General features: G+C 50.5%; 1 protein-coding gene across 1 annotated transcript in view; it reads left to right on the top strand.

The window, feature by feature from the left end:
* The window catches only part of GTF3C1 (general transcription factor IIIC subunit 1), a 73,220-nt gene that overhangs the window by 9,536 nt on the left and 48,198 nt on the right, over window positions 1–15,486 (top strand). Inside the window, exon 6 of the mRNA XM_079899132.1 lies at window positions 3,171–3,294. Within this exon, the coding sequence (XP_079755258.1) occupies window positions 3,171–3,294 (124 nt within the window). The remainder of the gene's footprint in view (window positions 1–3,170; window positions 3,295–15,486) is intronic.

Genomic DNA, 15,486 nt, shown 5'->3' with positions numbered 1-15,486 from the left:
TGGGGAATAAAAGGTAGACTGATAAGGCCTCTTCCTGAGAGGCCCTAGTCAAGATGAAGGAAACTCCTACAAGCGGAGAGAAATATCTGCCCGCTTTGTTCTTTATATTGTTCGTCCAGCCCATGCAGACACTGAAGATCGAAACCCTCTGCCCTGCTGAGTCACTCAAGGGTAGAGAAACTGAGCATCTCAGGTCAAGCTGTGGACGATCTAAGTGACAAGATTTGACTGATAGAGGACACTGTTTATTTATTTATTCATTCAACAAATACTTTAGTAAGTATCTATTTGGAGTCAGAACTGTGTTTCGCACCACCATGGCAAAAATGAACGAGGATGACGGTCTTACACTGCCGCAGAGCAGTCTAATTGGAGGGGCTGACGTGTGAACACACACTCAGGCCAGACTGCTCCTTGGAAGGATGTGTTTGAGTTGCGTGAAAGGAGAGATGGGAAAAGCTTTGCAGAGCCAGTTCCAGTTGAGCTGGGCTTTGAAGATGAAGTCAGCATCATCCGGCAGAGGAGAGACCATCTTTCAGGCAGAGGAGCCGGGCTGGAGCAAAGGCGTGGAGCTGTGGGAGGTGATGGGTGTTTCCGAGGCTGGCAGTGACACAGGGGGCAGCCAGGCGGCAGCGTGCCCGGCGGGAGGAGTAAGAGACGTGGCTGGAAAGGAAAGTTGGAGCCAGATAAAGAAGGTCTCAAGTGCCAGGCTGAGGACTTGGGTTTCAGCCTTTAGCCTGGTGAACTGCAGTTTGAGTGTTGGGGAGATGAACTGATGGATGGGGAGGGGATTGGAGGCAGGGCGGGGAGGTGGGTGCTGTGGCCTCAGGTAGGGTGGGTGACGCCTTGAATTGTTGGTGATATTTGGGGGGTGGCACTAGCAGGACTTGGTGAGTGACTGAAGCCAGGGTGTGGGTGTCGGGCGTGGGGAGCAATGAAGGAGAAGGAGTCTGTTGTCTAGCTCAAGTAGCAACCCCTCCCTGGGGTGGACCAGAGCTGGAGGGCGGGTACCTGAGGGCAGGGATCGTGCCTGCCAACCCCCCACCATGAGGACGGCCTGGCCCACGGAGACGCCGAGCCCAGATTTGTTGAATGAGTGTACAATGAAAGTACAGAGTTCAGAAAGAGGAGTGAGTTTGCCTGAGATTGAGGCACCTGACAAATTTGATTTTAGGATTTATTGAGTATGAAGATCTTCTGGGACTTTGACTTGGTGATGTTTAGTCAGCAGCTGGAAATAGGGGTCAGAGAAGGCTGAGCAGGATTTAGTGAATAATTAACCTCTGGATGAGGTGGACGCCGTGAATGTGGATGCTGTCTTTTGGGGGGAGTGGGGAAGGCCACTTTCTTTAACTGGGCAGGTGGTGCGAGTCCTCAACGGTGGCCCCCCCGTAAGGGAAGGACTACGTCATCCTCCATCCTCTGGGCAGGTTATGTGAGTCCTCGACGGCAGCCCCCCATAGGATGGTCCAGGGCTCAGGGCCGTATGTTGAGGGCTAGGGTTCGATGGATGCGTTTCCATAGGGTCTTTCCACGACGCTGGGGGCACGGCTGGATTAACAAGAGGCGCCGTTTACCAGCCGGCGGGTTAAGTGAGCCGCATGTGAGCTATCTGTATTTCTTTGATAACAATATGTTCTGCTGCCCAGCAGTTAGCGTACTGGCTCCTCCGAGAGGAGATCACACGCACGTGGGTGGTGGCAGCGGCCCTCAGACATATGCTGCCTCTGTCTGCCCCAGAGTGTAAGAGGAACCCTGGGAGGAGCCGTGCACCACGCTTAGTCGCGAGTGCCTCCTGCTGTTCGGGTGGGAGCCTGCCTGGCTCTTCCAGTGGTGGCAAAATCCAATGCTAGTAGTGGCCAGGAGGGTGGTGTGGATTAGTGAAACAGGCCAAGTGTAAAATAATTTTTTGAGGGAGTTCCCTGGTGGTTTAGTGGTTAGGATTCAGCGCTTTCACTGCTGTGGCCCGGGTTCAATCCCTGGTTGGGGAACTGAGATCCTGCAAGCCCCGTGGCGTGGGCCAAAAAAAAAAAAAAAAAAAATTTTATATCAGTGTGGATTCAAGAAATATTCAACTTTCCTCTTAACTATCATGAGAGAAAAGCAGCACAAAAATGGTGGTAAACAGGAACTGACCTTCGGCCTCACCATGTAAGGGGTCTGATGGGCAGAGAAGGCCAGGGCGTCCGGGTCGGGCGTGCCTGTCTGGAGGGAGCAGCTGGTCCTCACCTCCCTCTGGCTGATGCTGGGAGGAACCGCAGGCCTAGGATTTGTTGCCAGATCCTGTTTTTCAAGAGAAGCCAGAATCTGTTTTTTTTTAAATGAACTCTCTCACTTTTCAATGTTGGCAAGTAAATTACTTTTTTTTTTTTGCGGTACACGGGCCTCTCACTGTTGTGGCCTCTCCTGTTGCGGAGCACAGGCTCCAGACGCGCAGGCTCAGTGGCCATGGCTCACGGGCCCAGCCGCTCCGCGGCATGTGGGATCTTCCCGGACCAGGGCACGAACCCGCGTCCCCTGCATCGGCAGGTGGACTCTCAACCACTGCGCCACCAGGGAAGCCCCGTAAATTACCTTTTGCAAAGAAAACGTGTAGATGAAAAAACACGGCCTGCACTGGAGGCTGCTCGTTGGTAACCTCGACAGTTAGGAGCGCTTTGGGTCATTTTGGTTGTGTTGCCTCCTCGCAGAAATGTGAGTGACGGAGTGGATGTACTCATCCTCATTTTGTTGTAACTTCACAGATAGACTAAATTTTTTTAAAGGTCTTAAATTTAATTTTTTCTCTTCCACTGCCTGTGAGAGGTGTGTGTACATATGTATGTATCTATTAATAATTAATAATACACTTACTTGTTTAAAAAAACCAAAACAAGAGGAAACGGTATACAGTGAAAATCTTCTAGTGCTGCCCCCATCTGCCTCATTCTCACCCCTTTCAGTGGGGAAATCTCTTTCCCCACTCATCATCAAATGGATGGTTTATAGGCTGCTGCAGACTCGTTTTGTTCCCTGGACAAGGTAGCTTGGCAGTATTTTCTCATTAGTGCCTCCAGTGATTCCTCATTCCAGATCGTCAGTTAACTCGGGTCCCTGCTCGTTCGTGTACGTGACCCTCCAGTAGTTTCAGACACCTTGCTCTCCCTAACAGCAGCGTTTCGATTTTGCAGGGGCTGTGCGAGAGGACGTTTAAGCGCCTGTACCAGTACATGCTGAATGCGGGGCTGGCCAAGGTGGTGCCTCTTCCCTTACAAGAGATCCACCCTGAACGTGGACCTTGCAAGACCAAGAAAGGTAAAGGCAGGCTCGGCTCCTGCCTGGGCTGCACGGACAGTCTTCACTTCTCCCCTCTAAGTGCCAGCCTGTCCCTCTTACCATGTTCTGCCCTGAGGTAGGATGGTTTCGCGTTATTTTTTCCACTCTATTCCTCAGCGCCTGGCCCAGGACCTTCTATATAAAAAGCGCTCGGGAAACGTTTGCTGAATGAAACCCATTCTGACTCCCAGCAAACATCTCTATATGGATGTCCCTCCAACATCTCCCATTCCTGGCGTCCAGAAACCGAAATTTATCTTTTCCTTCTTACGCTAAGCCAGTATTTTTTAAGTACCTGATCTGTGTATTGCATGATTGCATTTTCTAGTCCTGCAAAGTAGGTGGTATTATTACCATTTTACAGGTAAGATTAAAGTTAAGAGATGCTAAGTAACTTATATGAGGTTAAGCAGTCAGGAAGTGGTGGAGGTGGGATTTGAACTTTCTAAGAAAGTTAAACTAGGGACAATAGACTATGAAACTTTAAAAACCTTCCTTAGTCCTTTATTTTTCTCAGTTCTTGATTTTTATCCCATGCTGTTTAACTCCTCCTGATTAACCAAAGTTGTTTAAAAATCTTAGGGTCAGAGCTTTCAGTAAAATATGACAGAAGGAATAGATGCGGTTTTCTGCACTCTTCCAACTCCTTCCTGGTGATGATAGGCTATAACAGGAATAAACCTGCAAGTACAAAGAGACTAGGACAGGAAGTGACGGCAGGGAGAGTTGTCTACGTTTTTGTGCTCAAAGGCAGATGTACAAACGGTAACTGACCGAGCAGACTGGGAAAGCTGAATGCTTGTGTGGGGCAGTAGCCAAGAGTGGACACCTCAAACCTGGACACCTCAAACTCTGAAAGCGCCAGTCTGGATGGGGCTAGAGACAAGAGGATTGGTTTATAGTCTGTGAAGAGCCATTGCACCCCCCAGGTCCCCTCCCCTACTTGGCATAGCCAGGTAACAAGCCCTTTCCCACAAAGACAGAGGTCTGGACTTTGTGACTTAGCAGTCTTTCCTCATTAGTACCTCCAGTGATTCCTCATTCCTTGGACTTAACCTCAAGAGAAGATGCACTGGAGGCTTTTGAGACTCTCAGACATGAGATGCAGCTGGGGACAGGGTACAGTGCTGATAACAGGCGGTATGAGATAATCTCTATACACAGTGAGGTAGGAGTCTTCACTGCCTTTCCCCCTGTGGCTCCTAAAACGCTGGCAGCCAGGCTTACAGTCCCTAAAACCAGAGGCTGGAGGCTTCTTTTCTGCAGAAACTGACCAGTCCAAGAGAAAAGTCTTCTAGATCCTGAAATTTAGGGGATTCCTAGCAAAATAGCCAGCCTCTGCCTGCTCACCCTTCATGGAAGCCCACACAATGGCAGCCTCTCCCTTTCTCTTCCTGACTCTGCAAAGCACAGGACTTTTAATGTACAGCAGTATCTTAATGAAGCATTTTAACTTTTTTTTTTTTTTTTTTTTGCTGTACGCGGTCCTCTCACTGTTGTGACCTCTCCCGTTGCGGAGCGCAGGCTCAGTGGCCATGGCCCATGGGCCCAGCCACTCCACGGCATGTGAGATCCTCCCGCACCGGGGCATGAACCCGTGTCCCCTGCATCGGCAGGCGGACTCTCAACCACTGCGCCACCAGGGAATCCCCAGCATTTTAACTTTTCACCAAGCATTTGAGAACTCTAACATAAATGTAAGAGAAACTAACTTAGGAAATAGAACCAAAATGAGAAGCAGAAGAAAAGGAAAGGAGAGAAGGAATATATTGCGTCATGAAACCAGAGCAAGAGGCTATAAAGGAGGGACATGCAGAAAATAAAAAAGAGCTCTTGGAAATAAAAGAAATATGACTATTGCAATAAAAGATTTGGTGGAAGGAAAGATAGTGAGATAAAGTTGAGAAAATCTCCTGTAAAGAACAGAAACTCAAAAGGGATGGAAATAGGAGAGTTTTAAGTTGAAAATAAGAAGCTGAATCTAAAAGATCCAATGTCCACACAGTAGGAGTTCAAGTTCACAGTAAGGGGAGGGAGCGTGTGTGCAGGGGAGTAGAAAGGAGGAGATGACGGGAAATGACATGGAATTTTCCCAGATCTGAAGGATGTTAAGTTTTAGATCAAAAGACCTAGCAGATGTCTAGCATGATGAACATAAAGAAACCCACACCAGGATCCAACAGCCTGAGACTTCAGAAGTCTGGGGCTTGAAGAGCCTCCAGAGAGGAGACATCAGACTTCCCAGTAGTAACGGAAGCTAGAGAGCTTGGAGCAACACCGTCAACTTTCTGATGGGGATGGACTTTCACCCTGGAATCTTCCAGTCAATGAGGTGTGAGGATAAGGACCTCACACATTTTCGTACATGCGGATTGGAAACAATTCACCTCTGATCTTCCAAGTTCCCTTTTAGGAAGCCACAGGAGGATGTACACCATCAAATAACAGGCTAAGCTAAGAGACAGGAAAGCATGGGGCCCAGGAAGAGGGGGTCAGTGGAAACCCTGGAGAGATGATGAAGGGAAATCATGATGACAGACGTGGGGGCGTGGGGGACGGAAGTCCATGCAAAGGATCAGTTGCTTAGTACCTGTGAATGTGTGAAGGGAAATTTGTATGCTAGCAGAGAGTCTGAGTGTGAATTCGATATGGGTACAGAGAAAACCAAGCAAATGGAAAAAAGTTATTAACGCCAGGTAAAACTAAAAGGTGTGTAATTTTAAACAACTTAAGGCCTGTGTGCTTGACTGTGTGGGCATAGCAAGTAACCTGTGGAGACTGGCCTCACTAACAGCTCCAGAGAACGTTTGCTGGGTGAAGACAGACCACGGCATCCCCAACACTTGGCTTGGTGCCTGCAGGAGGGAGGTGGTGTGCTTGCTGAGTGACCGAGCTGCCAGTCTGAGGGAGCTGTGTCTCTTCCGTTACTTCTTCATGTAGTTAATGGAATCACTGCCCACCCTGTCTGCCTTCCCTGTGTCTAAGTCTTGTGGAGGAGATGGTAGTGCCCAGATATTACCACACAACAGGTGTATAAAAGGCAGGAGCCCCTGGAGGTAGGAAAGCCCCCCAAGAGCAGACTTCATCTTTGAGTGTCTTAAGTGCTGAGTAGATGTGTGACTGGTTGAATGACTGGAGTTCCTCAGGGGAAGGGGTGGGGAGCATCAGCCTTTAAGTAGACAGGAGACCAGGAAGTTCCGCTGGGCCCTGCGGCAGAAGAAAAGGCTTCAGGAACTGAGAGCTGTGCTGGGGATTCCCACCTCACATTTGACTTGGAAATATGATTATCTGAATGCTTAAAATGTCATGACCTGTGGATCTAATAAGCATTTTTATTTCCTGACCTATTGAAAGAAAGGCATTAAAAATAAGCAGATGAGTATTTTTTTAGAGTAAAGAGAAATTAAGAAAGAAATAGCCTTAAGTAACTTTTTTTGTTGGGCTCCTCCACAGCTTCAGGTCCTTGGAAATTCAAACTAGCCCCTTGAGACTGTCACACCTGAATGGACTTTTGATGCAAGACAGCCTGGGTTAGAATTCTTGTCCCGTCATTTCCTGTTGGGGAGTCCTTCAGCAAGTTTTGACCTCTCTCTGCCTCAGTTTCCTCATCGGGATTATCTGGAATAATATATCTTTCCAGAGTGTCGTGGAGCTTGCAGGTGACAGTGTACACAGAGCAGGGCCTTTGGGCCACCTCTGGCAGTGTATTTTGTTGGCCTCATGGTGTTTGTTTTAATTGTAGTTGATGGCATTTAAAAATCAGAAATTTCACCTACAAAGTCAGCCTTTCAACTTTTCTGTAGAAATAAAACTAGGCAACATTGAACTGCATTTCTTCAATAGCAACTGGTGAGGCAGAGAGGTGTGCCACCCTCTGTTGAGGGCACACACCTTCCGCATTCCCCTTCCCCATTCATTCAGCTGCTGTTTAACCCGCAGCTGGCCTCAGTCTGGGTATGTCGTCTGCCTAACCCTTGAAGGTGTGTCCTCATCACACCATGAGTGGTCCTGGTTTTCTGGAGGCCCAGTGCTGGGAAGAAGGATCAGCACGCCTCAGACTGGGTACTAAGGATGTCAGTGGTGAGGTTAAGAGGGCAAATACCTAAGACGATGAGATGACAGTCGGCGTTTTTAGATTGTCACGCACACGCGCAGTGAGCCCGTTTCTGACTGTTCAGGAGGCTCATCTCATCCCCGCATGGTCTTGTCACCACCTCTCAGGACAGGCCTGCCACGCTGTGTCTCAGCTATTTATCTGTGTGACTTTTTCCCAACTAAGCCACCCTCCTTGAGGGTGGTGGCCGCACCCCTCACATACTTTCTGTCCTTAATGTCTGTGCATTGTCTGCTGGAAACAGAGTAGGTGCTAAGTCAACGTTTAGCCAATTTAATTTAATTAGGTGCCCCTCCAGTGACTTTCCTGGAGCAGGAGACAAGGGGTGAGTGCACAGCTTTTTAGTCTTTTCTTGCCTTGAGCTGTGTCTTCCCAGTTTGCAAAATTAACATAAAACCTTCCCTCCGAGCTGTTATGGAGTAGACAAGACTTAAATAAAGATGGTGTATTGCTTCATGTAAATTTACAGGTGCGCCTGGATGTATATGAGTGTTTCTAAAAGGACATAAACAAAGAGTTTGGATTTCGGCATATTTCAGATGTGTTACAGAAAGCTGCAGTGATCTGTTTTGCAAAAGGCAAAAGTATCTTGGTAACGAAAACAGTCACCTGAACTGATGTGTTTTGCAAGTTTGGATTATTTTCTTCAAGTGTTTAGCAGTCGTTCTGTGTTTATTAAGTTGTGCTGAGAACAGAAGGGAAGAGAAATAGAAGTTAACTTTGTAATCCCTCGGAAAAGGATCACAGTCGAAAGCAGTTGACAGAAGTTGGGCTCCCTGGGGCTGATGACCGAGACAGGCATTTAGCGGGTTTCCCGGGTTCAGTGGCAAGGTGAGTCCAGCTGTGAAGAGGATGGGGTAGTACTAGTGTCTATACCTCCCTGTTTATGGTGTGGACTCTTCCCCCAAGCTGCTGCCCTGTGACTTTTCAAAAATAAAAAACAAGTTCAACAGGATTGCAGCACAAGATCAATATACAAAAATCAGTTCTATTTCTTTACCCTTGTAATGAACAGTCCAAAAATGAAATTAAGAAAACAGTTCTGTTCACAATAGTATCAAAAAGAATAAAATACTTAGGAATAAATTTAACAAAACAAGTACAAAGCATATACTCTGAAAACTACAAAATACTGACAGAAACTTAAGATCTAAGTAAATGGGAAAATATCCCCTGTTCACAGGTCAGAAGGCAACATTGTTAAGATGTCAGTACTCCCCAAACTGATCTTCAGATTCCACGCAATTCCTATAAGAATCCCAGCTGACTTCTTTGTGGAAATCGATAAACTCATTCCAAAATTCATATGGAATTAGAGGGTATGTAGAAAGCTAAAATAACCCTGAAAAAGAAGAATCCAGTAAGGGCTCACACATTGTAATTTCAAAACTTACTACAAAGCAACAGTAATCCAGACAGCATGGTACTGGCACAGGGATAGAATTAGAGACTGATGGAATAGAATTGAGAGTCCAGAAATAAACCCACACATCTGTGGTCAACTGACTTTCCAGCCAGGGTGCCATGATCATTCAGTGGAGAAAGAAACCAATCACAAAAGGCCGTGACTATGGGATTGCATGTAGGGGTGAGTCCAGATAGGACAGTAGATTAGTGAGTGCTTGGGGCTGGGCTGGAGGCACAGAGGGGTGATAGCTAAAGGGCTTGAGGTGACGAGAATGTTCTAGAACTGACTTGTGATGGGTGCACATACCTGTGAATATGCTAAAAGACCACTGACTTGTATAGTTTAAACAGGTGAATCGTGTGGCCTATGAATGACATCTCAATAAAGCTGTTAAAATTGCAATAAAAAATGGAAACCAAATCCAACAAACACTTACAACAGGGTACAGCAAACTAAATTATGATCATTAAAATGGCAGAAGGGGACATTTAAAAAGTTACAGTAGGATTAGGCTTCCCTGGTGGCGCAGTGGTTGAGAGTCCGCCTGCCGATGCAGCGGACGCGGGTTCGTGCCCCGGTCCGGGAAGATCCCACATGCCGCGGAGCGGCTGGGCCCGTGAGCCATGGCCGCTGAGCCTGCGCGTCCGGAGCCTGTGCTCCGCAACGGGAGAGGCCGCAACAGTGAGAGGCCCGCGTACCGCAAAAAAAAAAAAAAAAAAAAAAGCGAGATTTCTTTAAGTTAAAAGTGATAAGATTGATTAAGGGACTCTAGCTAAAATATGAAGATAATTACTCATTAATAATTAAGATGAATAAAATAAAAAGACCTTTTAATATGGCAAAAACTATTAAAGGCAGGAACTTAAAAGAGTAGAGAAAGGGGTAGAATCCTCAATGGCATAAATTCTGGGCCTTGGGTTACTTCACTGGGGTGGAGGCGGCTCTCCTGAGGGGGCACAGGCACCTGGAGGGTGCCCTTGTGGGAAAAGAGTCCTTTCCTCTGTGTCCCCCCACAGGAGGCAACACGGGCTCAAGCCTGCTGGCCGCTCCATCGCCCCCCCCCCCCCCCGAGCAGGGAGATGGGCCTGCCCGGTCTGTGGGGTGGAAGGAGCGGGCTGGCAACGGGGGGAAGGGTGGTGAGGTCTGGGGCAGAATTCTGGAGAATGAGAGGGGCGCATACTAGTAGATGTGCCTCGGAGGTGAGGGACTGGCGACCTTGTCCTTTGAGAACTTTCTGTGGTATGATCGAGGGATGAGGGGGGGAGGCTCCCCATGCTTGGAAGAGCCCGAAGGCAAGTGCTGGGACCTGTGAGCACAGGGCTGGCCTACAGGTGAGCAGGTATTGAAGGGTGACTGAACCTCTAGACCGAGGCCGTTTCCGCAGATTCCTAAACCTGTGTGAGCCCCGTGTGTGCCACTGTCAGAACCCGTGCTGCCTTGCACAGTTAGCCAGAGAGACCTTTGACTCTGATGGCTTGTCTTAGGGAGTGAAAAAGAGGAAGGGGCTAGGGGAGATTCTGCACTTTGTTAGCCATTTTGTGCCTCGCAGATTTGTGGGGTTCTTTGACTCTGATCCCTTTATCACCCCATCTTCTCAGTGCTACTCCTCACTGATAAGCAACTAAAGCACAGATCACTTGCCTAAGGTCACAGAGCTGGGAAGTGCTGGTAGGGGAATGAGCAGAGAAAAGTGTGGCTTTTGAGTCTGCGGCCATCAGGCCCCTCTGCGGCCTCCACCTCCTGAGAGGCTGGCCTGACTGACAGGAAGTGCAAGCAGGGTTGTGGGGAGGGGGGGCTGAAAGCGAAGGCGAAGGAAGGCGGCCTGGGTGGCCGGGGGCAGGAGACTCCTCCATCAGCCCTTCTTACACGCCCATCGGTAACTTCCCGTCATGCCTGCAGAATGAAAAATAAAACCTCTGCTGGGCTAGAGACCATCTGCAGTCATCTGCAATCTCCGTCCTCATCCTCATTCCCGCCTCTCCCACCAGCACCCCTTCCCAAATGGCCAGTCCTTTTCCACCCCTGTGCCTTTGCTGGTGCCCTTCCGTCCGCCTGGAATGCCTGTCCTCTTCTGCCAAGACAGTTTCTTCCGGATCCTTTAATGTCCCACCCAGACGGCCCCTCCTCTCTCCCTTCCCCTGCGTAGTCTTTGTTTGCCAGCTCTGTGGGTTTTCGAAGCAGAGCCCTGAGTGCATTATAGCCGATTTCTCTGTAGCCATCCATCTGGATAGTGTGCCCTGAGCACTTAACTCATTCACTCCCTTAGTCCTCACTCCCAGGTTAGTCTAGACACGTTGTAGAATTATCCCCGCCTTGTAGCTGAGAAGCCTGAGGCTCAGAGGTTCACAGCTTGCTTGTGGTAGAGCCGGAGTTCACGCCCAGGCCCGTGTGAAGCCCAGTCACCCTGTCCGAGGCTCCCTGGCCTCTCTCTCAGACACAGCCCTTTGCAGGGGTGGGAACCCTGTCTTGTCCTTCTTTATGTGTTCTAGGCGCATCACAGAATAAATGCTGTGAAATTGAGTGAAAGGCCCCAAGCAGCCTCCCGACATTTTCAACAGCGGTGACTCCGTCTGACACTTGAGCCGCCAAGCTCTGTTTTTCTGAGGTTGTGGAGATGATAACAGTACTGATAAAGCCGGAGCAAGCACTGTCCTGAGCGCTCTGAGGAAGAGGCTCTTCTTGTCCCCATTTCATAGCTGAGCAGCCTGAGGAACAGGGCTGTGGGATCGCTCAGCCAGTAAGGGGCAGAGGCGGGCTCTCACCAGTTCCATCGCCCTGGGCTTGGGCTGCAGCACCCTCCTCCGTCCTTCTGGGTGCTGCCCTGAATGCTGTCCTTGCATCTCTGGTTAGGCCTCTCTGCCGGTACCCAAGGCAGTCACCTCCTTAGAATGTCCCATGGGCTCGCTTATAGTTTCAGTTTCTCAGACTCTCCAGCCCTGACCAACCCAGCCCCATTCAAGTGTGTGTGTGTGTGTGTGTGTGTGTGTGTGTGTGTGTGTGTGTGTGTGTGTTGGTGGGGTGAAGGGGGTAACACTGAATTTACATAACTTCCGCTTGGCTTGCTAGTAGGACTGTCCCTTTGTCTGTGACCCTTTAAGAGGAAGTCTGTCCTGGGGCTCATCTGTTGCTCTTCTTCCTCCCGGGGTTGATCACAGTTCAGGGTACCCCTCTGCTAGGAGGCCGGATGAGACGTTTCACTGGGAACGTGAGACACACGGGCTATTGGTTCTGCGTCACAGCCGCCCTGGCTGTTCCTTTACAAGGAACTTTCTGAGAGAAATGTGAGATTCAGGCCCAACCATGTGGCCTAGTGTGGAAGGAAGGCCACTTGCTGGGTCCAAGGCCACTTAGATCACTTGAGCCCCCTGAGCTTCCGTTTCCTTTTCCTTAAAATGGTGGTAATAACTTGCAGAATTCACATGATGATTAAGTAAAATCGCCTCTGAAGGGACCTAACACAGCGCCTGGCCCATCCCAGGTACTCGGTACAGATTCTGTCCTTCCCTTCCTCCTTTTTAGATCTTCAGGATGTCTAAATTAAGGCACTTTTCATGCTAAGGTGGAGCCCTTCCTGGATCATTGACGCAGAAGAACCGCGTGGTTCCTTGGTGTAGAAATGCTGACCTTAGTGCATGCCACATGTTTCTGCGTGTGTAAAATGCCTAAAATTTTGTGTGTTTGAGAGCATGAGGGTGATCTGGCCGGTTGTATTTCTCCTCCCTTTTGTTCCTGGGAAGAAAAGCCCCGCACCCAGGGGTCCGTGGCCGACATCAACGGACCGCGATTCCTCCAGGGCGGTTGCAGGTAACCGAGGGGGCAGCTCAAATGGAGTGACAGGCCACGTTCACCTGCGTGAGTCTGCCGACCAGTCTCACTCGAGCCCCTTCTGCTTTGACTTCAGCTGCCTTGTGCTCTAGGACAATATCCTTAAAAATAGCAGGTATGAGGGACTTAATTCCCTGGTGGTCCACTGGTTAAGACTCCCCCGCTCCCACTGCAGGGGGTCCGGGTTTGATCCCTGGTTGGGGAACTAAGATCCTGCAAGCTGCGTAGCACAGCCAAAAACAAAAAGGCAAGTATGAGCTGAAGGGATTTTAATAAAAACAGAAATTCTGAGTCTGGAAAAAACTCTGGAACTATGGGAAATGCATAAAGATCTGGTGAAACGAGTTCCAGGTGGTCCCTTGGATCATGAAGCTCAGACTGCACTGTGCCCCGTCCTGTACCTGCTTTTTCTCCTGCGTCTCTCCCCCAGCCCCACGAGGCTGCCATTCTCATCAGCCCTGGTTTGCGGGTGAGTCGGTGGAGGCGGAGGGAGGTCGACCAGCTTGCCCAGGTTCCTACACCAGCTCAGGCAGAAGAGTCCAGATTCTTAACTACTGCGCAGGCTCGCTCGCTCTCACGCAAGGTTTTCCAAAGGAAAGATGCAAATGACATGGCCTGAGGAAAGGGAGACGTTGCCGCCATCAGTGTGTTGGGTGAATGACCAGGGCTTACCTCTCTGACGGATACAGAAACAAGTGCAGTTGGGATTCAGGGCAGAGAAATGAGCTGTGCGCAAGGACAGGCAGAGCTGCAGGCCCTGTGGCCGCAAGCCTCTCTAGGCGCCATCTGGATAAGTCGTAGCAGCCTCCTTCTCAGCCCAGCCTCAGATGCTGGAGCTCACCCCTTGCGATGTGTTGAGACTCGCCCTCCCTCCACTGGGTCACATGCTCCTTGTTGGTCGTGGGGCTCACGGTGCCCAGTGTAGTCGCCGGGAGCAGCCTGGTCCTCCTGCGTCACCCTCCGCCTCCCCCAGCCAGCGGCCTGCCTGCCTAGGCGCTTTCCTGAGCCCCATGCTCAGAACCAGAGCAGGAGAGAGTTCCCATGGGACCCAGGAGCCAGGTCACCCGACCGTGGGCCAGTTGTGGGGCTTTCCTGCCTGACAGGAAGGGACCAACCATCTTGAGTTCAGCTCCTGTTTGTCATGCCTTTGCACGGTGCTAGGTGCCGGTGATGCCGTTAAGAGCAACTGCTCTGTTAGTTGAGAGTCAGACAGCCTGGGTCACACCCTAGCTCCGCCACTTCACAGCTCCGTCGCTTTGAGCAAGTCGCTTAACTTTTCTGTGCCTCAGCTTCTGCGTCTGTGCAGTGCAGCTTACAGGGGCCTGCCCGCCTCAGATCATGAGATTTGACGGGTTAATTTATGTAACGCTCACAACACAGTGCCTGGTCCATGACTCCACGCCAGCCTCTGTACAGACGTCATCTCGGGTCTCGCTGACACTAACCCGTGAGGGAGAGAACATCATCATCGCATTTCACTGAGTGGGGAACAGAGAGCTACAAGTCATTGCCCCAGAGTTACAGAGCTGAGGTTGAAAGCCACATGTGCCTGACCCGGGAGCCCGTTTACCCCCACTCTCCTCTGAGCATCCTTCCGTCCTGGCTGTCAGCAGAGGGTGCAGCTGTGCTATCAGGAGAAGGCTCTGACGGGGGATGCAGGTGAGAACAGCACTGCCTGGGCATGAGGAGCAGAAGGCTGGTGGCCGAGGGCGTTTGCCTTTGTTGCCTTAGCGTCCGTGAGCGTACTAGCAGTGTTTTTCCTCTTCCACTTAGCTTACTTTGAGGACTGTTCTGTGTATCTTTTCTTGGCTAATTAGCCGGTTAAGGAAGTTATAAAAGTGTGGGAAAGAATCACAGTGGGCTCTTGCCTGAGAGCCAGTCCGTCGGCCTCCATAAATGCTGCATTGTGTCGCCCCTCACGCGGGCTGGCCCTTGCCCCGGGTCACCTGCTGTTCTCGGTCACGTGGGCATCTTTGAATTAGGGGCCGTATGTCATCAAAGGTTTAGGGCTTGGGCTTCGAGGCTGGACTGCCCAGTAAATCCCAGCTCCTCACTTGCTAAGGGATGGGAGTTTGGGCAGATCCCTTCGCTCCACACGTTCTCAGGTATGAAACGGGGATGGTAGCCCACCTCCTACGGCTGTGACGAGGGCTAACCCGTGTAACCCGCCAGGAGAGCTTAGATCAGCGTCAGGGGCCTGGCAGGCGTCCTAGGAGTGGTGGTGGTTTTATTGTTAGGAGAGGAGTCGCTCTGTGAGTACCAGCTTAGGAGTGAGAGGGGGGCTGAGGGGCTTGGGAGTAGCTCAAGGTAGAGGACAGAGAGGAAGACCCGGTGGCGAGGGGCTTGGCGGCCAGTGTCCTGCCCACGTGCTGGGGGTGCTGGCCACGGAGAACCTAGTCCCGGGCCCGGAGCCTTGAAATGGTTCTTACCCATTCAGATGGCCCAGGAGTCCCCTCGTACTCAGGTCTTCCCTCTTGGGAGGGAGAGGCCGGGGCAGGCACCGGGAGCGAAGCGCAAAGCTTTGGAAGTAGGAAGGGAGGACCTGGCAGGCGCAGAGGGAGCCAGAGGCAGGGAGGCTGTGCCAGACGCGGGCTTCATGTTTCTTCTCATGAAAAGTCGAGAACTGGGGGATTTTCTCTCACTGGCGGGAGTGGAGGGGAATCAGCGGGTGCCCGAGCCCTGCGGACCTTTGGCCCCAGGCCAGCCCTCCTGGAGGGTTCTGGTTGGTCAGCCTCTGCGGACCTGACTCTGAGGGTCAAGTCTCTGATATCAGGCCCCTGAGATGCTTTACTGCTTGTGAACTTCACTTGCAAACCACGTGCTG

Source organism: Stenella coeruleoalba, assembly GCF_951394435.1.
Source record: "Stenella coeruleoalba genome assembly, chromosome: 15".
In the NCBI taxonomy this organism is placed as follows: Eukaryota; Metazoa; Chordata; class Mammalia; order Artiodactyla; family Delphinidae; genus Stenella; species Stenella coeruleoalba.
The sequence above is the reverse complement of the archived record's forward strand: the minus strand, read 5'-3'. Positions and strand labels throughout refer to the sequence as shown.